Here is a 27,185-nt window from a genome sequence, read left to right on the forward strand (position 1 = left end):
TAAAATTTAGCATCTTGAGTTCTCATATTTGTATAAAAAAAACATATTCTTGTACAATTTGATATCTAATTCATCGGAAAATTAGTAATAAATAATAAATCTTTTTTGTGTTTTTTTGACAAAATCACTTGTCATTTTTAAAAGGGATCTTATCAGGGATAAGACAATAGACGATAAATTACGACAAACAAAATTAACCATTTTCTATATTAAAATTCTTAGGGAAAATGTTAATGTTTGGACACTAAGAGTTTGTACAACCCAATCATTTTTTGTCTACTTTTCAGGTAATATCATTTGTCGTTATATCAAGGTTTTAGGCTACTTTTTAATTCATGTTTAGTGATTTACTGATAAAAAAGACTAAAAATTGTACTACTTAATTCTAAAACAGCTTCTTAAAACATAAATGTATTAATGTAAAAATTAGTTTTCTTACCTAGTACATTTAAGTTTGTCAATAAAACAAGATTTCAAATACAAAAATCACTATTTTTCTAAAAATATATTCACGAAAAAAATAATTTTTAACACATCTAATTTTTGAATTAATTTTTAAAGTTTTGTCACATTTTTTTCATATTTTTTTTTGGCGGCAAGATGGTTAGACTTACACACAAATATGTATGTGTCTAATGGTTCCTTGCCGCCTTTTTTTTTTATCTGTCTACAGACAACAAACAGTCTGTCTGTCTGTCACTCACTTCACTTGTCCCTAACTCAACTCTAAAAGTACTGACTATGAACTTAAGACTTTGATTCGGTTCTGAAAATTATCATTTCATAATATCACAATACAATGTTCTACCTCTACCCTGTAAACATAATATGACAGTCGTATATCAAGATATTCAAACCCGGCATATGAGCTCGTCGTCGTGAAAAGATAATCTGGTTCCTCATAGGAGCGCTCACTATGCGCGTTAGGTTTTTTTTCAACATGAAAAAGCTAAAAAAGAAAAGTTAGCTTTTAATCTATATAAAGAAAAAATACACTAGACTTAAGAAACCTAAAAATCTCTTTGATTTTAAATGAATAATTTTTGGTAATATTTTTTGGAAAAAATTCGTGCCTAGGCCTACTAATATGCAATAAACTTTGGGCCTTAGGGGGAAAGGGGGAAAATGTTCAATGAAACATCACTGCCACATAAAGTCTCTTCAAATTGCCAAAAGCCAGAAGGGTAGGGTTAAAAACTTTTACACTAACAAAAAAATGTCTTCCTGTGGGGGCCAGGGGGTATTATGTTTTTTTTTCTCTTTGAAAAATAGTCTAAAACCGGGGTGTTATGTTTTTTTTCTCTTTGAAAAATAGTCTAAAACCTGCCCATAATCAATTTATACTTTTCTGAAATTTGTGAAACTTTTGGTTCAGTTGTTTCCGAGATCTCATTGGACATAAATACACACACAAACAAATATTTTTAATTGTGTACTTTTGAAAAAGAAGAAGCAGTTTGGTGGAAATATGGTCACACCCCATATTCATATGTAGCGGTGGTGGGGGGACACATAAGATAAATGAAGTTGAAAAGGGGAGGGGGAGGAGAAAATATTGAGATGAAAAATAATAAAAGAAAGGGGTGAAGTGAATGCAGGGGGAAGGAGGAGGAAAGGGTCAAGCACCTAGCTGTGAGGTGCGCATTCAGTGCAGAAAAAATGAAATTTAGCTATTTGTGGTTTTTATTCTTAGAGGCAAAGTATACACTTCTAAAATATGAATTACAAGATTTTATAATTTTCTCATAACAGATCTATAGTATAAATGTATATACAGATAACTACCTGCTTTTTTTACAAGGACCTTTTTCGTCTGCTAGGATATTGTTTTCTGCTACTTGGCTGTGTTAATATTCCCGACACAATTGGTTGATCCAACAATTAAAAGTCAGCACAAGGTCCTTGCATGGGGACATACAGTTATTTAACCCCTTCCCTTTCTAGTGTTTTACTCTAATCTTTTCACAGATATAACTTTGATACATAAAGTTATTATTTCTTCCACCTAATATTTTCAGGCTATGCATAACAAAATAATCTAGATATGTATTAATTTCTCTACCATTGACCTATCTATATTTTAAAAGTCAAGATGTACTGTGGAATATTTATTAATATAGCTGTTTTCTTTATATTATATTTTTTGTATTGTGTGAACATTTAAAATTCAAAGTAAAAATGTATGAAACATTTTTACAAATTAACTCTAAGCAAGGACATGGATTTGCATAAAATCAAAGCTTCAGTCTTATAAAATTCAGTTTTTTCGCCCGAGCCTAAAAATCTGGGTTTTTTTTTGTAAATTTTATATCCACGGAAAGCTGTTTATAATACGATGCGAGAAATAACTGGGCAAGTTATTCTCAAGTTGGGTAATGTTATAAGCGAATCAATTTTATAGTCAAGTCCTATAAATGACATGTCAGTATGTCTTTAAAAAGTGTCCAGTTTTTAAGCAATTTTGCAACAAATTTACGTGAAAATAAAAAATGTTGTTGTATAAAGAAACATTTAAAGTTAAACATTATAAAACAAGGATGACAACATCCATAAAAGCGAAGCACTGAAACGGTAGGACAAACGGACATTAACACTTGTATAGTGTTAGAACTGAATAATCATAATATAAATGTATAAGAGTCAAAGCAAAATTGTAAGTAAATTTGTTGAAAAACTGCTTGATTCAGGATAATGTTAATGGACATACTTACATTTTTAGGACTTGATTATAAGGTTGCTACGCTTATTACATTATACTTTGTTATCCCAGGAATCAATATACCAAAAATCAGATCAAATCGTACCTAACTTTTAAAGGAATCACCAAGCAAAATTTGAAATCGATTGGACAATTCTAACATGCCAAAATTAACAAAAAAAAGCTATCCGTTACGGACGGACGTACGGACGGACGGACGGAAGGACCGACCCTAATTATAGAAAAGCTTCGCTTTTAAAATGCATAACTTATCATACACACACATACACAATGGTAAGAGGTGTTTTAATGACATACAGAGTAAGTTTTCAAAAAAAAAAATAATTTTCTAATTCCCTATCCCTATCCCTGGTGATTACAAAGTTAAAAATCTATACTTTTTATCCATGCGTATGACACCAGTCAGGGAATTAGGGATAGGAGCATGGAAGATTTTTTATATCTATCATCTATCAATGTAATATATTTTACTGAGCCGGATCTTTAAATCATTTTAGTGGTGAGCCAGATCGGTGTGACCGAATTTCAGCCAATCACAGCGCGGCATTTCATTAAATGCTGTGCTCTCATTGGTGGAAAGTTGGCTCACCCTGATCTGGCTCACCACTAAAATGATTTAAAGATCCGGCTCAGTAAAATATATTACATTGCTATATGTAAATATTATAGTTTAGTTCATATTGCATTTGTGCCGAAATAAATTATTTTAAAAATAAAAAAATAAAGTAAAGGTTTTGGGGGTTTTGCCCATTAATTTATCTCCAATTTTCCTATCCTTGTATCGCTGTACAGGCCACTACTATAATATTTGACAGGAATGCAGTCAGATATCAGCTGTTTTCAGTAGCACAGCTGATCTACAAGTCTTGTGCGTCGGTTTATCGGTCAATAATGATCCATTGCCCAGAGGGATGTTGATCTAATAAATCTACAAATTAAATTCATCTCTTGGAATGTATTATTTCAAACAAACAAAAAAATGTTGTGGTTAAAGGCTATTAATCTGAAACATTACAACTCTGTTTGGTTTCTGTAGCCCTTAGAGGCTAAGACTAAGCTACTAGAACCTTAAGTATAAGACAGCTATTTATTTTTAATGAGTGAACTTATAAATAATTCAAAAGCTTTGCTTTTAATCTTCCTTTTTCAAATTTTTTTCCATTTACGCATTTACCTAAGAAAATTATATAAAATACAAGAAGCTTAAATTCCTAAACGCATCCTTAGTGCATTCTATAGATAAACAGAGATTGAAAATCAGGCAGGGAGGGAGGGGACATTGGCTGTTTGTTGCACTAGTCCCCAAAGTTTTAACATAACGTTTTCCTATTCGTTGACTTTTATTGAATTTAGATTTGTTGCTCGGATTAAGCTGAGTATTCATGCGTTTAACCACTAATTGTAATCTAAAGAAGGGTTAATTTTGTGTATCATCATTGGGGATGTACATTAATTTATCGGCCATTGTATTATACCTTTAGCTCCCTGGATTAAAAGTGAAGCAGCTAGTTTATACCTGGAAGCTTCTTACCAAAGGGCAATGAATTCTGCCTTTAGAAGCGCAGCAATAACAAGCCAAGAGTATTTTGATAGAAAATAACATAGAAATAATTTTTAAAGGTTTGTCCATATGGCACTTTCACAGGAATTTTAAGGTGTAAGACAATGGATGATAAAGTGAAATACATCCCGAAGGATAATAAACAAAATTACCCCTACTATAGATTTGCATTATTGGTTAAACAGTTTGGACACTACTAGTCTGATACCAAGAAATCAAAATTCAATAAAAGTACCCAAAGTTTTTATGTCAACCTAAAAACCTGGTAATTAAGCTTTGGGTGCCAGTGTAATTTACAGTCAATTTACCCTCCATTTACGTTAGAAAAAAAATTGTAAGTTTATTTCACTAATTCCTCAATCATCAAAAAGAATAAAAAACTAATCCTTATAGAACCTGGTTTGTTTGTAAAACTAAAAAGCCATTAATATTGTTAACTAGAAAATACTGCTTATACAATTTGTAGTTAATTTGTTAGCTTTTTCCTATTTTCCTCTTTGTTTGTGGGGAGGATACTCCATAACTTTCATTATCAGTATTCAGTATTGTAAGCAAAATCTTTGAAATAATTATCGTCATACCAGGGAGGGAGGGGGCATTGGACTGTAAATTAGACTGGTCGCTTAAGTTTTTATAACTATGTCGTCAGCTTAAAAACTGTTGGTACTTTTATCAGATTTTAAATGGTTTGTTGCAAAGGGGGGGGGGGGTTAATGCAACCATCTCGTAATCAATGTATAAATGGCACTTAGAATTTGAATTTTGATCTGAAATTTTGCATGAGTAATCCTTGGTAGGTCTATTTTCCCTAAATCGAACAAAAAGTTGGAAAAGTAGCGGCTAACGGCTGGCGGCTCATCCGTTTAGCCATTTGTTGGGTATTTTTAAGCGAAATCCATCACGAAACCTCTCTCTATATAATGCTCTTTTCCGATCCAAAACGTTTTCAAACGGTTCTAGCCGGTAGTTGCTGGTACTAGAAATCTAAAAAATGTTTTTTTTGTATCATTTCACATGATTTAAAGCAAAAATTTGTTTCAAAAAGTTGATTTCTAAGTAATTTATGACAGATTTGTCCTTAAAATAGCAAAAAAACGGCTAAACGGCTGAGCCGTTGGCCGTTACTTTTTCACCTTTTTTTTGATTTAGGGAAAATAGACCTACCAAGGATTACTCATGCAAAATTTCAGTTCAAAATTCGAATTTTAAGTGCCATTTATACATTTATTACGAGATGGTTGCATTAACCCCCCCCCCCTTAGTATTGTAAAAAATTTCAACCAATAATTTTAATCTACAGAAGGAGTAATTTTGTTTGTCACCATGGAGATGTACATAAATTTAAGCTCCATTGTGTTGTCATTGAAGTAAATTTGGTATTTAAAAAAAACCATATTAAGAATAGAAACATGACAAATCATTTAATTACATTGAGTATTTAGTTTCATTTAGTTTTTGCTTCACTTGACATAAAATTGTCCTTGTATATTTTACTTTAGGTGTTATTAGGTATATGCAACACTGTAATGTAATTTTGAAGCCTACAATATATGAAAAGGGGTAGGATGAGCGTCTGTCTGTCTTCCCTTACAGTAAGTCAATATTTCTTTGTATAAAAGTTATAAATTAAAAATTGTTTTATGAGAAATGACTCAATATTAATTACTATTGCCTCAGAAAAGTACTTCTAAATAAGAACAAAAGACAAAGAAAATTAAGAAATCTAAAAAATTTCCATGAAAATTAAATGTTACACTTTTAATTTGTCATTTTATATTCCCAACGCAGCAAATCTTAAATTTGATTATTTTTTCTTCTATTCTATACCGTTAAAATTAATTAAATAAAAGTCAATAGTTTGTAGACCACTATGTGAGTATAAAGGGATTTAAACTGCTTAGATTGACCGACATTTCTAGATGCGTTTAGTGTAGATTCGCTGCTAAATATTATTAATAACTAAAGCTCCTTGTTAACAAAGAATCAAATTGTAATTTTACCCTTTAGAGTTTATTTTAAAAAAAAACTTTTCTTTGTTTTATCTTACTTTCTTTTTAGTGACGAAGCTATATTCACTTTGTCTGTCCGTCCGTCTGTAAAAATATGAAGGAAATGATAAGATAGACTGTTATTTAGTTGTTGTTAAGATACCCATAACCAAAGAGCATCCAAAACCAAAGCTTTATCCTTAGAAATCTAAATATTTATAGGTGACTTATTACATGATGCCAAAATGTGTAAACTTTTTATTTACTAATTTAATTAGATTGTTCATATGCTTTCTTCTTATTGGTCCATTTAAGGAATTGATCATCTATGCTTTCTATATTTATTCTCTTAATATACGGATTTTTGTTGGACAAGATTTTGACAACCATAATCCTACCTTTAACCAACAATGTCTGATGGTTGGGTTAGCACATAAAACTTCTAAAATTTGGACAATTTTATTTAGATGATTAATGTTCATTGAACATGGGGCAGGGGACTAAAGATCGGGGAGGGGGGGAGTAGCTGTGTAAAAAAATCCTCCTCACCCCCACCTTAATCTTGCATTGTCTTATCCCTTAAAATCCCTGAGGTTAGGCATATTAATTGGGTGGTACAAACGAGCAGTGTCTGAACTTTCCACCAATATAGTTTAAATTTTCAGAGGTAGTAATTTGTATATTATAATTGGGTGTGTATATCAATTTATCCTCTAATGTCTTATCCCTTAAGATCCCTGAACAAACATTAATTACAACAAAAAATTACATCAACTTACCTAAAAATTATAAATCATATATTGTAAAAATTAAAAAATCCACGAATTATTTTTACTAATAAAATTTTGTTGTATTAAATGGAATAGAATAATATTATAAATGAAGAATGTTTTATATCTTCTTTCCTATCATCATTTTATCATTCACGTAAAATTAGAATAAAATATTTTAAATTTGATATCTTCATCTGATTAAAAATCTTAAAGAACACGAGAGACTAAAATTTGGATAAAGAGTAAAAATTCATTGCTAGCTTCGCCTTAAAAAAAATATAAAAGCAGATTTTAGTTAAATGTGATATGAGAAAATTTATTTAACTTTAAAGGGACTGTGAACGTAAATTTTTCTCATCTTAATATCAAATATTAACATTATCTCATTCATAATATCTCACAGAAAGAGCAAAACGCGCTTTTGTTTGCTGAAAAAACGGCTTTTCCGACGATTTTTATAAGGTACGGGGAAAGGAAGAAATTTTCCGTATTATATAAAATGTGCATTAAATTGCTTTTTTCTCCCATTATAGCTAAAATTAAACTTTTTCACATAGTTCTTGATTTTTCCTAACGGTTAAGCTGACTTTTAACATAATCCTTGCTATAAACCAATGTATAGTTACTTAGAAATTGATAAAATAAAAATATTTTTTATTGAAAACCAAATACAATAACAAAGCTAGATTCAGGTTTTGTTTAGTATCCAATTAACTTTAGATGGCCCATCTCTCGCCCACCTTTAATTACAAATTTGTTAATAATAAAGACGCAATATTTCTTTATAAAGTCTGATAAAAGTGTAAACTAATTCTCCAAAGTGGGTTATTTATTGTCCAACACAATAAAAAAGGATATTATTATTTTAAATAACCTGTGAGATTCAACCCTTTGTAGACAGTGAGGTATTTTTTTTGTCAATAATACGAATTTAAAATTGGTCTTTATTACCTAATTACTCCCGAAATACCATAAAATCAAGGCATTATTCCTGGATATTTATGCTAATAGGACGTTTTTGGTTGATCAGTGTAGTAAAATGTGCTTAGAAAATGTTAAGATTTGATAATCAGATGAGAAATTTTTACGTTCACACTCCCTTTAAGGTTATCGTGGCTATATCAATAGAAAAAGTGAGAAAAAAAAATATTTTAAATCTCATTAATTTTAATGTTTTGTTCTTAACTGACGTACTAAGCAATACTATTCGAAGAAAAAGTTTAGAAGAGCTACGCTACCGCAAGATAAATTTTCTAATAGTGCATTATTGATAGAAACCTTTAGGATGCAGGTTTTAAAAATGTAGAACAATTCCAAGTATTTCAACATTAAGGTTAAAAAATTACATATCGTCTCTGTTATTTGTAAGCAGTAATTTTGACTGACAAAAACACAGTTTCGTCTTTTTCTTTAGTTCCACCGTTGCCAAATTAATATGAAAGAAGTGAATAATTAACATTTTAGTTAAGCCCTAATATCCGCGTATTCTTTCGGATAGGAAAAGGGCAGCTTAAATTCACCAGTAAATAAAAATGACGAAAAAAAGACAGCCAAAGGCAGCTTAAAGGGCATATAAGAAAATTACGTCTTACTGGCCTACCATAGGTCAATTAAAATCAAATTGGCCTTTCATTGGTATTATATGACGTCATTTTTTTTATATAGATAGAAACTATAAGGTGCTTCCTTTTGCAATATATGCAAATTTCGAAAAAGGCTTTTTTTAGCAACCACCAGTCGACATTTTTTTTGGCTCGATTTGGCAGCTGCAGGTTTAACAGTGAACTATCGAAATTCTGTCCGGCTGCTGCGGGTCTTGGATTATATTGCATCTAAACGTAGCTGATTTTAATTTGAAAAAAACATGCAAATATTGTAATTTTCAAAACTTTTGGTAAATAATCATGCAAACAGTTCTATCTCTGCCTTTTTATGTTTTCTTTTCTTCCTCAATATTACTTTTTAGAACTAAATAACAATAAAGATCATTTTGCATCGGTTTAAATAAATTATAATTAATCCAAGAGCGAGCCAGCCACGCTATCGTGTAATATTATAAGCTTCTAACATTCAAGAGACATACAATATTTTTGTAGTGCCTGTTTTAAGGAAGCTAAAATATTTCTGCAAAATATAATTATTTCTTTTTTGACTTTATAAAGGCGTTTGATTAAAACAAGAAATTAAATTGTTAAATGTGTGTATAACGAACATAAGGAAAATGTCGTAAATGGATACGCCTCTAGAAGAGATACCCTCCCCTAAAATAGTTGAAAACCTTCTCTGGACCTATGAGAAACTACACTGTAAAGGACAACCATATCGGTTCAGTGGTTAGTGAGAACCTTCACTACAGACAAAAAAAGCTTACTTCTTCATATAACAGGATTAATGGATAGATGTTTAAATTATCTTTGGAGATTTACCGATGAATATTTTATTCTCTGTAAAGTTAAAATGTTTTATTTCTATTTGTTTTCCTCCTACTATGCTATGTATGTATGTATATTGTATACCTCATAAATCAAATGAATTACATCTTATAAATTAAATTCTGGTAAGGAAAAAAGAGTTATATAAACAATAAACCAGCGGCGAAGTTTTTGTCTGAGGCTTAAGATCTCATATACATGATTATCCCGTTTGAAATGCAAACGGAGAGACAAAGCAATAACAAACGAAAGGACAGACGGCCAGACAACCTATTCCTATATCCAAATGTTTAACAACTTACTTTTAAATGAAATACAACGTTTATTTATCCTTGGAAAATTCAAATTTCTTGGAATTTTCCTCTACTTCAATATACCACCCTCCTACTACCCTATCCCCTCCTATTTATGTTTTTAAAAGTTCTATTTGGTCAATCCTAACCTGGTAAAACTGGTAACATTCTTACAACATGTAATAGTTTATGTCAACAATATAGTATAGTATAAAGTTGGTAAATACTGACATATTATCTGATAAAAATTGACAATATATAAGTTGATTATATGGCATTCAATAACATTTTCCATAGCTACCATAACTTAAAAATACTACATATAATTTTACCAAATAATATTTTTTTTTTCTGGGGGGGGGGGGGGCATGGGCATAAGTACGCCCAAGCCTTTTATTTGGGGAGTGGGGGATATATATCCACAATTTTTCTCTGTATGTCCCTAGCTGAGGTAGTAAGGTATTGTTGCAATTTGAGAGATAAAGCTATTATCTTTGTGTTTTTTTTACTTTCTTTTAATTATTCATTTTCTTTATTTATCTAACTTTTAAAGATCAGGTAATTTTAAACATGAATACAATGTAACAAGGAAAATTATGTACAAAAGTATCGCAGCAAACAATATTACCAAAAAACTGTAACTTTGACTGTACAATAATTTTCGAAGGTTTTTTTTTGAAATTCTCTAAAACACAAGAAAGATATTGCTATTTTTGTTCAATCCTCCACCGTTTCCAAAAGTTTTTTTATCTACATTTTTTAATGCTATGGGCCACTCACCTCCCTCTAAAATTCTGTAAATGTTAGGGGCTTGTGGTGAAGCCGCTGTTCTATTATTTATTTGCTTTTTAAGATTTCGATAACTGCTAATCCAATTTAATCCTCTATTTTACATAAGTCATTTGATGGTTTTAGTCCATTTCATGTTTCAGTCTTGGAGTGCATTTTGGCTTTTTATAAACAGAGCCCTAGATGCTGGGGTCGCAGCCGTTAGTTGTTTAATAATGTATTGAAAATATACACAATACATTAGATATACGAGCTATACTATTAGGATAGTAAAAAGCGCGACAAAAAATTAAGTATTATAAGAAAATCTAAACTAATGCCTTAGGTCAGTTGAACCGCTAAACCAAAATGCTCTAAAATATTTAAAACAATTTTAGTTACTTTTAGTGGCGTATCTGCTCTGTTAATTACTTAGTCCGACGGACTATTTTTTACAGACAAAACTCCTTGTTAATTATGTGCTGTTATTATATCAACATAAACTTTAGACATATGTGTAATTTTTAAAAGTGAGCCTTTCTATAATAAGGGTCTTCCGTCCGTATGTCCGTAACGAATAGCTCTTATCGTTAATTTAGGAATGTTAGAATTGTCCTATCGATTTTAAACTTTACAAGGGGATTCCTGTAGTAGTTAGGTACGATTAAGAGAACGTGTTAATTTTCAACTTTTAAAACTTAATTATTCTATTCATCTGACTTTTGGTATACTGATTCCTAGGACAACGAAGTAAAATATTATTAGCAAAGCATCTCTACTTATATCCTTATTTGACAGTTTTGCCACAATTTTTTTTCAATTTTGTTTAGACTTATACAATTATATTCTGCTCATTCAGTTCTGAAACTCTACAAGTGTTAATATTCGTTTGTCCCACCGCCTCGTTTTTGTGGATGTTGTCATCCTTGTTGCTATGATATTGTTTTATGGTAGAGCAACAATGTTCTTGCAAATTTGCTCCTAAACCTCAGTTTCGTTAATGTGTCAGCATTGTCTACTATCAATTAATTGTATGTAGTTAAACTTTATCACTTTGAAATAACTTCTAAGAATAATTTAGTTTGATAAAATGCTGGAAAAAAATCGAAATTGAAACAACATTTATTGTTTTTTTCCATTATATTATTTTGTACACTTTTATCATAAAAATTTAAAAAATATTGTTTATAACTGACGGAAAAGTTTTAGGCCAAACAATTTATTATTTAAAAATCTGTATTTGATTATTCTAATGATTATCAATTGTATAGTTGCTACACTTTACAACATAATATATGACATATTCATCAATTTCAAAATGTCAGATGTTAGTTAGACAGACAGGCAGGGGGTTGTGCGAAAAAAATGCGAAACATTTTTTTATTGTCGTACATTTTCACTGGTTTGTATCGATCATTTGTATAAAAGTTGTCATGAATGACATATTATCAACACGCCGCCATTATTCAATAGGAATTATTGACAAGTTTATATTGACAATATGATATCAAATAAAATTGGATCATTGATGATTTATCATTGACATAACATATGTGAAAACTATACTGAAAATGCCATAGTAATTAAACAAAAAATTAACCAACCAAAATTTCTACATTGAATCATATACTTTATCCTATGAATGTCCTGTACAATTATTTTACGTGTGTAATATATGTAATTATGTGGAGAACATGTTTATTTTAGTTTAGGGTTTTGTCTCAAAAATTATTGGAGAGTAGCTTTACCCTTTAAAAATTTCAGTCAATTTTCCTTTTTACCAGAAATTAAGGGATGTTTACTTGAGGGGAAAAACACCTAGTTTCAGTAAAAATATACAATTAACTGTAGACAAAATAATCTTCCCAAGAAAGTTCAAAATGTGTATTTCTGCCATTGGTAGCTTATATTAACCCTAAATGTAAGTAACCAATTAAAAATCCTATATTTTTCTTTAATTTTAAAAATTCTTTTTTCTATGAATACCAGTCAATAGCGAGATAGTTATATCGAGCCAACTCTAGTCTATGAATATGATAGACTTGTAAATCATAAAATTAAGCAGGGATTTATATTCTGAAATTTTAAAAGAAAATACGAAGAAATAATATTTTAGTTATTATATAAAAAGCACAGGAGAATTTATATAAAACGGTAAAAACAAGAATGACAAAATTCACAAAAGTAAAGCTTAACAAATAACGAAAAAGAGAGTTGCTATGCCTTATAGATTTTACCCTAACATTGCAAGAATTCTTACAAGTTCAAGTTTAAAATCAAAGCAAATACAGAATAAGCTCAGCAGAATTTTAAAAAATCCTTTTCCGTATATACAATTAGAATATTTTTCATTTTCCCTGTTCTGAACTGCACATATATGTATGTTAAGGTTCGGACCATATCAGTCTGATACTTAAAATATCAATTTCTTCAATTAGTATTCATCTGACTAAAGCATTAAGAAGTTTGAAGAATTGAACGACCACGTAAAAAATTATAAATCCACCTTATAACCTTCTGTTTAATGTTTATTATACTTACAGGGTCATTTTGTTTATCAAATTAATCTATCAGTTATTTTCCGATGCACAAGATGGACAACATTTGGTATTTCAAAGATTGGAATAAACAAACAAACATAGATATCATTCTTAGGATAAATTAAAAAGAATTTATTATTTTATTCTTAAGTATTGAAGTGTTGTCCAAGATTTCCTTGAAAAATGTCTGTGTCAATTTATTGCACGTCCACTCTCCAGGATTTAATCAAAAATGCAAAGACACGCAGCCGCAAGTCTTCCGCAAATTTAAACCCTTTTTGGAACAGATAAGTTAGTTATACAAATAAAAAGTGTTAAAACTTTTCCACCGATAATTGTAATACAGTGTGTTTTTTTATGAGAACTTTTTGAAAGCAATTTTACCCCACTTATAGTTATCAGAATTTAATGATTAATGGCTTATTTTCTTTGTTTTTTAAGGCAATTAATAGAACATCAAAAAAATATTTCAGTTTTTATTTAAGTACAGTAAAATCTAAATTTCAAAACTTAGGTGTCAACATATAAAAATGGTTTCAGCGCATTTTTCTTAAAAAAATGGATTTTCTGTAGTCGACTTTGGGGGGCCAGTACTCTCTCCCTGGATGAGATATGACCTTCAAACTTTGATATGTTCTAGTACATGTCCCTAATAGTATCTGTATACATTTTTAGCTCTATATCTCAACTTTGAAGTGTTTAGCAGCCATTCTTGCAAAAGGTTGATTATTTGAGCATAAGAAAAATGCGCTAAAACCATTTTTAGATGTTGACACCTAAGTTTTGAATTTTAGATTTTACTGTACTTTTTAAATAAAAACTGAAATATTTTTTTTGTTGTTCTATTAATTGCCTTAAAAAACGAAGAAAATAAGCCATTAATCATTAAATTCTGATAACTATAAGTGGGGTAAAATTGCTTTAAAAAAAGTTCTCAAAAAAACACACTGTATAAATAAAGGAGAGGTTAGGAAGGGGTAATTTTGTTTACCATAATAAGGGGTTACATTGATTTATTGTAAATTGTACAATCCTATAAAATGATGTTTTTCTTTCAGCTTACAACAAGTTAGGAATAAGGTATAGCCAAGAAGCGAAATAAATCTAAAATAATATTTGGGGGGCAGATATAAGGGTCGCCAATTCTACTAAGTGCTGCCCCCAAACGACAGCAAAATTAATTTCGTTGGTATAAGCTGACACAAGCTGACTCGCGGCTGCGGATCCCTGCATATAAATGTTAAAATATGACCAAGGTAGGACATTAAGTTTATTGCTTAAGTTTTACTTTTATGGATGCTGTCATCATTGCTTGATTATATATAAAGTACAATGCCCGACAGCCGCAGCTAGGCGGGTTTAAGAGAGTCAGACAGCCGTTGCACATCTACTGAGTTAAAAGATAGGCAAATATACAGAAAATGAATTTCCAATCTAAATCATCAATGAAAATCATAGATATGGTTGCAATCTGCCGTGATTGACAACACATCTATAAAGGCAGGGCAGGGAACTTGGACTGTAATTTTCACTGATACCAAAAGTTTGTCACTCTATGTTATGTTGGACCAAAAACTTTGAGTACTTGTATTGAATTTTGATTCGTGGCATCGAGACTAGTAGTTTCCAAACATTTATACCAAAAATTATAATTTACTGCAGGAGTTAAATTGATAATAATTCTTAAATCATCAGTGATAAACGGAAAAACAAGATTTACAGTGCAGACAATAACCAATTAGGTAATCTTCACAATAAGTCTCAATCGTCTTTCCTAAATAGCATATCCTTGAAAATATTTACCCTCCTAGTGTTACCAATTACTTTTAATAGTTATTAATAGCGTCGTATTATAGACATTCAATTCAATTATTCTTAAAGCTTACCTGAAAAATAAACAAGAAATTATAATCAGATGAATATATTAAGATTATCATGGATATTAAGATTTATAAATCAATGTTTTAAACAAAAGGGTTGTCTAGAACTAATACTTTTGGGGTAAAGTGTTCTTACAAATGAGCAAGAACATCAATTCAACACAGTAGCAAATTTTTATAATAGCAATTTTCATCCTATTTTCATGTATAATGATATTGCATCAAAGTAAAAAAAATCATCAGCTTTTTTTCAACCAGCTGAATAGACCAGTTGCAAAAATTAAATTCATTATGAAGTACTAAAATTTAAAGCGAACAAATAACAGTGATTTCTGATACAGATTAAATAATTATAAATAATATAATCGGAAGATGTGTGTTTATGCTGATCTGAAAATGTATGAAGAGCGATATACTTTGTAAGCAAGGAAGATAAAGTCATTATGCTAAAGTTATTATGACTCATTAACTCACGAAAATATTTTTTTTAAGCTAGTATGTAAAAACACTAAAGTTTTAGAGTTCAATATTTAACAATAGGTCTTCACTATGATCAATACTGATCATTAACATGATTAAAATACATTTTGTCAAATCAAAAGCTCAACCAAAGTTAAAACTTTTTGTCTCTTATTGGATGTTGTCATTTAGACGAGTAGATAAAAAGTGTATTGAGGCAAACTGAATGTACGTTTGATTAGTTTTAACTATTGATCATCCTATACATTGATAAATAGCGATAGTCATTCGTTTTAGGATCACACACAAAAAAAAGGCTAAAACAAATATTAAATACTATGCCATCTTTTAACTTTTTAGATATAATGTCGCGACATGTCTTTCTGTTTATGACAAATTGATTTTCTCAGCTAATATTAGAGATAGACGAGTTAATTTTTACGACAATTGTGCATCTGAAACGTAACTAACAATGTCTGTCCGTCTTTCTATAATATACATAGGTACATGACAAATAACTGTTTATAATTCATCCAAAATGTAGTGATAGAGAAAATGATATGTCGATAACATGTGAGCCATTATCATTGTTTTTTATAATGCCATATATGTAATAATCCATTTTTGCTATTCTTTTTTCAGTAGATTTGTGAAAACTCCGCGTAATTGATTGAATCCTTTTAGGGAGCATTTGAATGAGTACCCTCCAGTTAACCTGTAATATGCAGGAAGGGAGAGGTCAATGGCTGCTAACTATGTGGAAAATGCCCATGGCTGATGTTCTATCGACAAGAGGGTTTGTAATAACATAAAACTTTATCTTATTACAGATTTATTTTTGTTCTTTAAAACCAACTAAAAACGAAGATTTGAAAAAAATAGCCCAAAACCATTTAAAGATTTAGGTTAGTCTGAAACCATTTGATATTTTTTTTCTGATGGCAAACTTCTTTTTTCTTCTAATACTTTTTCTTTATATTTGATAGTATTGTAAGATGAACGACAGGACCCAGGATCGAATTAATACCATAAAAAAACCTAGTTTTTACCACTTTTATGGTAAAATTTTACCAGCCTATACGATTTAAAAGGTGGTAAAATTTTACCGTAATCGTGGTAAAAACACTTTTGGTGGTACTCTGTGACGCTTTTTACCAGCGATTTTTACCACAATTATTGGTAAAATTTTACCAGATTTCCGGTAAAATATTACCATTTTAGGACGCAAATTTATACCAGATTTTGACCAATTTTTACCACTTTTTTGGTAAAATTTACCGCAAATTTCTGGTAGATTTTACCGAAAAAGTGGTAAAACTGTTCAACACCTGGTAATATTTTTGCCCTAAACTGGTAAAATTTTACCAGAAATAGGGTAAATATGGTAAAAATTTACCAATAATTGTGGTAAAAACGGGTGGTAAAAATCACGAGAAAGTGGTAAAAAACGACCTTAATTATAGAAAAACCTCGCTTGTACACAAAACGCAAAAATAAAAAAAAAATTGTTTTCATTATTATCTTTATTGATTGAAACACTTAAACATATTTTTCTTGATTCTACTGCTCTGGCCGAAGAAAACTGTTGCGCAACCTCCTGGATTTGCTGGGCACCGGCCCCATTCGACCTTGTATCACTGATATTCAACCTGGAATAAAATTGCTCATTAGTTAATTAGATAATTACAGGGATATAAAGGGATAAGACAATGGCTGATAAATTGATGTTCATCTCTAATGATGATACACATCGTTACCCCTTCTGTAGATTACAATAAGTGATTGAAATGTTAGGACACTCAACTTAATGAACCAACCAATAAAAAATCAATAAAAGTACCCAAGGTTGTTAGGCCAAAGAATAAGAAAATGTTATTTGAAAACTTTGGGGGCTAGTGTAATTTACAGCCCAATGTCCCATCCCTCCCTACTAAATATCTAATCTATAATACAAAGTAGAACGATGTCTGTCCGTCCGTCCGTCCGTCCGTCCGTCCGTCCGTCCGTCCCAAAGATAAAGCCTATACTCGCTGTTTACGCAAATGTGTCAGAACTTCCCCCCCCCCTTACTCTCACACCTAAATTTTTTCTTTTGAAAGCAAAAATAAAAGTGTGTAGGTTCGACTCCCCCTCTCCCCCCTCATTCATTTCCTACAGGCATCTTGACACGTGGCAAAAAAATCAGCAAACTTATCTAACTAAACATCTTTGAAAACGCAGAACGAGAAAAAATAAAGGGAAAGCTTACCTGGAAAACATAAGCAGTAACAACATCCCTGGCTAACAAGAACATGCTGTGTCCATACTACTCGGCATCATAACAGGGAACCCGATCTTGTCTGCCTCCGCCTTCAAGGTGTCCAGGCTCTGGTCCTCTCCGTGGTAACCGTGGATTACAGGTACGTTAGCGGCTTCCATGATCATCTAAAAAACAGGTTAAATATTAGAAAAATTGTAACGACAGACTTCTTTTAAATACACAGTTGCTTTTCCTAGAGCCTACTTGTGTTTCGTCTTAAAAGAGGATGGTTGGAGGGTTTTTACCAATGAAAATATTCGAGGTCATTTTTCCAAGAAGCGGTGTCATACCCCCCCCCCCCCCCGCCAAAAAAACAGCATAAACATTCCCTGAAAATTATGGAAGACCAGAAGATTGAGATCGTACAGGACAAATGAACAGACATCCTGTTACTCCGGTATAGTATAGAGTGTTATTTTTTTCTACTTGAAATCAACCAAAATAAGTTCCTGAGTAGCTACTCTATCATTTACCTTAGATGTAGACTTGATACCCATATCTCTAATGGCAGTGGACGGTGGACCAACAAATATAACTCCTTTCTCCTGATAAAAAAAAAAATTTAAATTAAAAGGTAGGTATCATTCTTATTAATATAATATTACATTCTTGAAATTAACCAGAAAAAAACGTAAGCAGTACAGTGGCGTGCACAGGGTTTTTACGGGAAGGGATGTAATCTTAGAGGTTTTTAAAAAACGGGGGGGGGGGGGGGAATCTACATAATTTTAATTTTAAGGGGTGTGTTGTCAACCCCATTCCTCACACTAATGACCGTGGACAAGATAATGAACGAAATATACATATATAAATCCCCAAATATATTGAACAAAACAACACCTTAGATTAGTTCAGACACTGCTAGTTTGAATGAACCAATCAAGATTTAAAGTTGTGAGCTAACGTGTTTATAAAACTTTGGGTACCAGTATAACTTCCAGTCTAATATCCACTCCCTCCCTGCAGTCAAATGGAAAATATTACCTGTCCAGGGATATAAAATACACGTGGATATTATTAATGACATATCATGGAAATTTGTTGTCATGAATTTAGGTTCCTAACATGGACTTCATATATTGGTCAGATCGTTTACCCAGAAGGAGGTAAGGGGGTGTTGTAAGGGAGGAATAAGGGTGTATCTTTATTTTAGCCCGCTGTGAGTACCGCTTTATTAGAGTACATGAAAAACTGGTGTAACATCCAGGTAATAATATATCCATTTACCCAAGAATCTTAAGGGATAAGACAATGGTCGACAAATTGATGTACTGTACATGTACAACCCCATTGATGATACACAAAATTACCCCTTACATAGATTACCTTTTGTGGTTGATACGTTTGGACACTCAACTTAATGTACCAACCAATCAGGGATCACTTAATCCCCAAAGTTGTTAAGCCAACGAATAAGAATACGTTATTATAAAAGTTTGGGGACACGTGTAGTTAACAGCCCATTGTCCCCTCCCTCCCTGCATTTACCTGGCAAAGATTAGCAAACTCGACATTCTCGGAGAGAAATCCATAGCCAGGATGTACAGCATCGGAGCCGGTTTCCGCCGCAACCTAAGATAATACAGTGTATGGTCAATAGTAACTAAGCCCCTAAAGGCCTCTAGGGGCACTTGAGTTAGTGGTGAGTTGAAATAGATCCCAACATTTTTTTATTTTAGTTTCAATAGAAAAAGTAAAAAAAATCCATCTTAAGGCTTAAATATGATCAGAAAATAGAATAAAACCAACTCAGGACCTATGTGATGCCTACCTAAAATAGAGAACCCAATCGGATCAGTAGTTATTTAGAAAAAAAGTCTTACTGCTTTATATAATAGGATGATGCATATAAGAGTTATTCTAAATCTTAATAGGTAGATTCTTCCAAGTTTCAATTTAAATTATCAATCACACCATTAAGCAAAAAACAACACCCATTTTTTTTGCAATGTGAAAGGTGTGGGGAGGGGGGGGGGGGGGGGCTGGGAAAGAGCCGACCCACTACCTTGAATTTTAATTTTTCAAAGTTTTTAAAAAATAAAATTTTTGGGGTAATTTTTCTTAGGCCTATAAAAAAATCCATGTATAAATTAAAACCTTTCCGAGACATACAATAAGCTTCAATGTAGAGGAGAGACGTGTACGTACGCTAGATATTTCGCTACAAACGAAGACAAACAAACATCCTGTTACTTTTATTTAAGGATTATTTTAATCAATCAATTCTTGTAATGTCCATCTAAAACTAATACCTAACAGTATAATGTCAGAGATATAAAGGGATAAGACAAAACAATGGTCGATAAATTGATGTAAATCCTCAATGATGATTAACAAAATTACCCCTTGGATTAATATTAGTGGTTGAAACGTTCGAACACTCAACCTATTGAGCTAACCAATCAAAATTCACTAAAGTCCTGATGTCGAAAGTTGTAAACCAACGAAAATGTAAACGTAATTATAAAACTTTTGGCACTAGTTTAATAAACAGTATCTCCTCTCTCCGGTATAATATACCTTTAAAATAGTATCTCCCCTGAGATAGCTCTGTTGTGAGGCAGCTGGACCAATTCTAACAGCTTCGTCCGCCATGGCTACATGCATAGAGGAAAGTTATTGTAATTTTAGAAAATCTTTAATAAAGCAATAAAAGAGATGGTAGGCATTTAAAGTTAGCAAATTTGGAAATTACACTAATATATTTTGTTTATATACTAAATTGTTTAAAGTAAAAAGGTTCTTTGTCTTTAGCTTAAGATTTCGATAACTACTAAACCGATTGAGTTCTCCTTTATAGGTAGGAAAGCTTCTCATATGACACGGAATGGTTTTAGACTATATTTCTGTCCCCTATCTATCCTTTTTAATACAGAGCCCCTAAATGCTAGGGCCGCAGCCGCTAGCAATATCTAAACTAATCTTAAAATTTAAAATTTTACCTTGGTGGAGGGGATCTACCACCCCCTCTGCCACCACGTCCTCTGAAACCACCCCTGTCCCCTCCACGGTCTCTGCCTCTAAAGCCACCCTTATCACCTCCCCTTCCTCTAGAGCCACCTCTGTTATTTTTAAATGTTTTCATTTTGAAAAAAAAAAATTCGATGATTTTTAGTAAGTATTTTGGAAGATTAATTTTAAATTTTTTTATCTTAGGTACTGCTGTTTTATTAGCGCAGCAACTTTATAACAAAACTGTACGTCAGTCCATGGCGAAATTACAAAAAATGCATTGCTTTTAAACGTTACATTTAATAAATAGGCCTACCTAAAGATTTTCTAACTTTTACTTTTTAAAACAAAAACTTTCCTAGAGTAATGTGGGGGGCTGCGTCTTTCATACCTATCCCCGCCCCCACCCCGGCCTCTACCTCTGTAAGAACTGCGCCCCCTATCACCTCCGCCTCCACGTCCCCTGCCTCGTCCCCGGGATATTTCCACTCTCAGCCGTTCACCGGCATATAATGTACCGTTCATTTCCTTAAAAAATAAAGTGAAGTAAAAATAACTTCAAGACCTGAAGTTTGTTTAATAACAATAAGGTAAAAATAAATCAAAACAATTCCCTATAACTTAAAAATACCTCCTACCCTTGTGGAATATTCTAAACCCTTCTTGATCTCCCTAAACCTAACTAAAAGCAGTAGTGAAAGTTTCAAACAAAAAATTCAAGTAATGAAAAGGTGAAGGCAAGCCTTGACTTTTAAGGGGGTGGCAACACCCAGCCATTTTGTTGTAAAGAAACCAAAATATTGTTTGTATTATTATACAGATCTACAAAGATAAATATAAGCTGCGAAACTTTTCTGTAACTTACTTCTTCAACTGCCCCCTATGTTTCAAATGCTGATCTGAGGTCTTGTTTCTTTACAATCTAAATAAAAGAATTTGTTATAATCAAAAACTATAGGTATGAAACTAAAAAAATACGACAAAAGTAGAAACCTTATACTTTTTAGCTAGACCAAAATAATCAGTAGGTAACAAGTTTGAAATAGATAGGACAATTCCTACATGCTTGAATTAATGATAATAGCTATGAGTTTCGTCCATACAGACCGGCCATCCAACACTAATTATAGAAAAGCTTCGCGTTTACAAAAAACATAATTCCCTTCCACAAAATAACAATGATAACGTTTATGAGAGTAAAGCTCTCAAATAAGACAGTGGGACAAACGGAATTTTGTTGGTAAAACTTCAAGGATTTTAAGGGATAAGGCAATCCCCGATAAATTGATCCACATCATTAATGATTATTAACAAAATTACATCTTTATAATTATAATTTTTTTTTCAATTTTTTTCAATTTTGTACCCCCCCCCCACCCCCCCGACTACCGACGAACAAGTATTTTAGGTTAGGTTAGGTTTTAGGCTAGGGAGCCGAGCGCTGCGGCTAGGCAGGCAAGTGGGCCGAGCGCTGCGGCTAGGCAGGCAAGGGGGCCGAGCGCTGCGGCTAGGCAGGCTAGGGAGCCGAGCGCTACATTTCTAAAAGGATAATACCACCTACTCTAATGAATGTAGAATATACGTGGATATTACGACAGGGGGAAAAAATTGTCGTTATTTTAGCTTGCTAACATGAAATTCGTTTATTGGTCAGTTTGTTCAACCAGTAGTAGGGTAAGGATTGGGTTTAAAGAAGGGGGGTATCTTTATTTTAGCCAGCTGTGAGCATCTCCTTATCAGAGTAAATGAAAATGTGGTACAACATCCCAGTAATAATATATCGATTATTTTTATAAACTTTAATGGAAAAAACATTAAAAAAATAATATACCTGTCTAGCTAACACTCTGGTAAGGGTTTCCATAGTCTTAAACCACTCCCGGATTAATTCTTCCCATAAAGTTAGTCCACTCAAAACCTAAAACAAACGAACTTATTTTGACAAGTAGAAAAGTGGGTGGAAAAATAATTCATCTAAATTAATGAAGCAAAAATTCGTCCCCAAACTTCATTTTTAATTCTTGATACAGATTTTAAAGGGTGGGGCTTAAAGGGTGTTAACTCCACTCAACCCGTAAAACCCCTTATTTGTTTCCCTTCAAAATTAAAAAAAAAATATATTAGATTACCAACCTCAAACCTTTGAAATCCCTCATTTTATCCCTCTTAAAATTAAAAGCTTGACGTACAATCAACCATTGGTTGTCTTTAGGACGATTGGCAAATAGATCTGATTCCTGTACTGTAGAACAAATAAAACATTATGGAATGGATATAGAATATACGTGGATATTGATGACAGTGGAAAAATTGAAGTCAATTTAGGTTGCTAACATGAAACTCATTCAATGGTCAGTTTGTTTATCCAGTAGGACGGGACGGAATGGAGTAAAGGGGGCGAATTAGGGTTATCGTCATTTTAGCCCACTGGGAGTTTTACTTTATTAGAGAAAATAAAAATCTAGTGTAACATCCAAGTAATAAAATATCTATTTCTGCAGGTTATCTTAATTATAGTATAGCTAACATTACCTCTAGAAACTGATCCCAAAGTTCACAGGACACAACAACATAGAGATTAGCCTTGATCCATGTGACAATGAGGGTCTGGAAGATGGCCTGGGTCAACCTTCCTCCAAGGGTGTCCTCCCTGATAAGCATAGATAACTATTAACTAAAGATCCAAGAACAAATTAAATATAAATAGGCTATTTTTATTTAAGTGTGTAGGTAGGTTATAAAGTATACTTTTTATCTAAAAATGGTATTTTTGTCTCTGATTTTATTTATCGCGTCGTATTATAGACAGCTTTCCGCGACTGGTAAAATGAGAAATTTTCAGATCAATAGCAATTTTGTTAGCCCCGAGGGGCCAAAGGACTGGCCTAACAAAGCTGGTATTGATAATATAATTTCTAGACTATTGTTCATAGAAAATTGTCTGTAATACGTAATTTTTCAGTATGGCCCAGAACCATTTTTAATCCAGGGGATATTTATCGGTTTCAAAGCCATACTGGAAACTCTTTGTTTAGGTCAAAACTACATTAATATCAATTTTTCTTTATTTTAGATTTAGTGTGCTGACTAAACAAACTAATTTCATTACTTCTTCTTTACAAGCAAAATGCTAGTGAGTTTGTTCTTAAATACTTAAAGAAAATCGTAACTTCTCTATAATAATTATCTATGTGCCTGCGTCTTGGTGGTGTTTCTGTGAGGGTGAGTTGAGTTATCTGCAGCAAGATAAAGAGTAACTGCTCCCATGTTCGCCCGTCCATCTTTACATTCATTACCATAAACCTGACCAAAATAAAATTATTGTTAGATTAGGAATATCTATTTCTTAAATAAAATTAACAGGATGTCTTTCTGTACCATGTGAAAAAGTTTAGTTTTAGCTATAATGGGAGAAAAAATCGGCGTTATCCTCTTAGAAATTTAATGGACATTTTATATAATACGAAAAATTTCTTCCTTTCCCTGTACCTTATAAAAATCGTCGGAAAAAGCCGTTTTTTAAGCAAACAAAAGCGCGTTTTGCTCTATCTGTGAGATATTATGAATAAGATAATGTTAAGATGAGAAAAATTTACGTTCACAGTCCCTTTAAAGACACAATACCTGTAATAATAATGTACAAACTTTTCAACCACTAATAATACCCTGGCCTTTCTAATTAAAGCCTAGGCAGAGCAATGCTGGTTAGCTCAAACGTGTACCGTGGTTTCTGTAGAACTGTACTTCTGAAGCCAATACAGGGTTACGAAAGTTTAAATTGATGTTTTTTTTTTTTAATGTTAATATTAAATGTAATATAGTTTTGTAATGACATATAAAATATATATTCGATAGAATATAAAAAAATATAGTGCATTCAATATTAAAAAAAAATATTTAAATATATATATAGTTGTTAACCATATATGATCCATATAAGAATCTATTTCCGGCCGGGTTCTTAAAAGATATTGCCGCGTTTTTTCGACATTTTTTACGCTATGAATAACAAGCGCGACATTCGCGAAATCTAAAAGAGTATACAATGATTTATTTAATTATTTCGCTTTTGATGGTACGGCCTTCATAGAAAAAAAAAGATTATCTTCAATCCATTTTTGCTGCATATTAATTAATGCATCTTTTTAGAGCTGTGTTAGACATTAGAAAAATTGCTAAAAAAATAATTTAAAATTCAGTATTTTTATGTTATATACTCTGTTTGAAATTCTATCGTCAACGTTCAATCAATCAATGTCTAAAAAAACGCCGAAAAAATGTGGCATTCATCTTTTAAAAACCCATCTCGGTGGTATTTCCGGTTGGCAAAGACAACATAAATATAGAAATCGAATGAAACATTGTTGTTCCACAATTTTGCCACATTTTTAAACATCTTGCTTAAAAAAAATCTTCCTTGTAAATTCTACAAATTTAAATATTTAGAGAAAATTGAGTAGTAATTTACTTCTTGATTCAAAATATTTGATTAAATTGAATCAAAACTAATAATTATTTTTGGCACTCTATATTCAAATAATCATAAGCTTATCCATTGCGCATGCGCGCACAGAGGTGCCATAAATTTCAAAACTTAAAAATATAAGTTTTGTAGCGAAATTACTCTATAATTCGAAATCTCTGTCTTTCTTTTAGAAACATTCAGGGGAATATACGAAAGCTTATATTTATATTAAAGATGAAAAGTCGATAAATTCAAATGCACACGGCACATCTGCGTAAACACACCCTGGATTTTTTTTCTTTTAATTTTAATTCGTATGAAGCTAGCTCAAATAAGTAAATATTAAATTTGATATATTTTTGATGATGCGGGAGGATGTTTTAAAAGAAATGATGAAATAATTTTCAAGGTTTTAAAAAAAAGTTAGCTTCTTTTATGCGAAAAAATTCAATAAAAAGTAAAAATTTTTACCAAAAAGTTGGTCAAATTTTACCAAGTTTTTTTTTTTGTTAAAGTCCAAAAATTTGGACTTAGCCTAAAAATTTACCTTGTCAATTTTTACCAAAAAGTTGGTCAAATTTTACCAAGTTTTTTTTTTTGGCAAAGTCCAAAAATCTGGACTTAGCCTAAAAATTTACCTTGTCAATTTTTACCAAAAAGTTGGTCAAATTTTACCAAGTTTTTTTTTTTGGCAAAGTCCAAAAATTTGGACTTAGCCTAAAAATTTACCTTGTCAATTTTTACCAAAAAGTTGGTCAAATTTTACCAAGTTTTTTTTTTTGGCAAAGTCCAAAAATCTGGACTTAGCCTAAAAAAATACCTTGTCAAATTTTACCAACTTTTTGGTAAAAATTGACCAAATTGCGTTTTTTTGTCTAAGTCCGAAAATTCGGACTTAACCTGAAAAATAGAGTTGTAAAATTGACCACATTTTTGGTAAAACTTCCAAAAGTGGTAAAATTAAAAAAAAAAAAAAAAATTTAAATTTAGGCTTCATTGTATAGAAGTCATTATTTTAAAGTACTACAACTGATTATGAAGAGCTGTTTTTTATTTAAAACACAAAAAACGGGTTTTTTTGTTTCGTCAAATTTTACAAAAAAAATGGTAAAATTTGACTAATTTTTTGGCTAAAATTTTTGCTGGTAAAATTTACCACGAAACTGGTATATTTTACCAGGTTGACCAGCTTTACCACTTTTCTGGTAAAACGATTTTTTTTTCTGGTATTTCGTAGAACCTGGGGAATTCCGGTAATATCCCTATTTTAGTAAAGTGAACCATACAACACCCACCCCCCTAGTTTTATCAAAATCTACTCTGTCGGGTTGTACTAACCATAGGTGGGAGGTAAATGGGAGAGAGGTATACACCCACCAGTCAAAATTTCTTGATTTGGATTTTAAAAGATTTTATTGGCGCTACGTAATGCCATACCCAGAGACTTTTTTTAAAGGAGGGAAGCTTACAAATCATCTCCCCACCCCAATTGAAATCGTGATCTTAACCTATACTAAAATTATTAGCGATGGGGGGGGGGGGGGTCAGGATGACCCATTAACAATTAATGGAAAATTGTCGGAAGTCCAAAGAAAGAATAAATAAAGTGTTTAGATACATGCTTCATTTACTTACACAGTAATAAACAAATACATTTATTTGTATGATTCAAAATATCTCACAAATGGCTAGACCACAATTGATTTTAACATTATTTTTAATTTTACCGGGTGTGAGGAAAGAATTTTTCTACATGGAGGGATAGGATATTGGATTGTAAATTATACTAGTCCCCAAAGTTTCATAAATATTCTCTCATTCGTTGGCTGAAAAAGTTGGGGACTTTGAATTTGCTGTACAAACCTTCAAAGTCCAATCGTTATCACAGAAGGGGTAACTTTGTTTATCGAAAAGGGGGTGTACATAAATTATCTTATCCCTTAAGATCCTTAAAGCTAGTGTTTAAAAGGAAATAACTCTTTAATATATATTCAAATAAAAGATGATTTTACCTTAAAAAGAAAGTTTTTTTGGCCTATCACGTACATAACTTATA

The 27,185-nt window shown here is 31.7% G+C and overlaps 2 protein-coding genes across 8 annotated transcripts in view; both read right to left on the reverse strand.

Annotated features, from left to right (window-relative positions):
• Positions 1-22,578, reverse strand: part of LOC145317405 (methylcrotonoyl-CoA carboxylase subunit alpha, mitochondrial-like) — a 66,126-nt gene extending 43,548 nt beyond the window's left edge. The window contains exons 1-8 of one of the 2 annotated variants that reach the window (XM_080158482.1): positions 22,496-22,578; positions 21,530-21,586; positions 21,023-21,192; positions 20,655-20,774; positions 19,201-19,284; positions 18,186-18,257; positions 17,662-17,837; positions 17,008-17,062 (exon numbers count right to left, since the gene is read on the reverse strand). In XM_080158482.1, the coding sequence (XP_080014608.1) occupies positions 17,834-17,837; positions 18,186-18,257; positions 19,201-19,284; positions 20,655-20,774; positions 21,023-21,189 (447 nt within the window). In that variant the 5' untranslated portion in view covers positions 21,190-21,192; positions 21,530-21,586; positions 22,496-22,578 and the 3' untranslated portion in view covers positions 17,008-17,062; positions 17,662-17,833. Of the gene's footprint in view, positions 1-17,007; positions 17,063-17,661; positions 17,838-18,185; positions 18,258-19,200; positions 19,285-20,232; positions 20,310-20,654; positions 20,775-21,022; positions 21,193-21,529; positions 21,587-22,495 lie in introns of those variants that run through there. The other variant, XM_080158481.1, reaches the window with a different exon arrangement.
• Positions 1-27,185, reverse strand: part of dop (microtubule-associated serine/threonine (MAST) protein kinase dop) — a 256,094-nt gene that overhangs the window by 120,770 nt on the left and 108,139 nt on the right. The window contains exon 1 of one of the 6 annotated variants that reach the window (XM_080158450.1): positions 440-827. The exons of the other annotated variants lie outside the window; for them this stretch is intronic. The gene's annotated coding sequence lies outside the window, so the exon portion shown is untranslated. Of the gene's footprint in view, positions 1-439; positions 828-27,185 lie in introns of those variants that run through there. 6 annotated transcript variants of the gene reach the window in all.

Source organism: Acartia tonsa, chromosome 4, assembly GCF_053477335.1.
Source record: "Acartia tonsa isolate MP-2025a chromosome 4, ASM5347733v1, whole genome shotgun sequence".
Lineage (NCBI taxonomy): Eukaryota > Metazoa > Arthropoda > Copepoda > Calanoida > Acartiidae > Acartia > Acartia tonsa.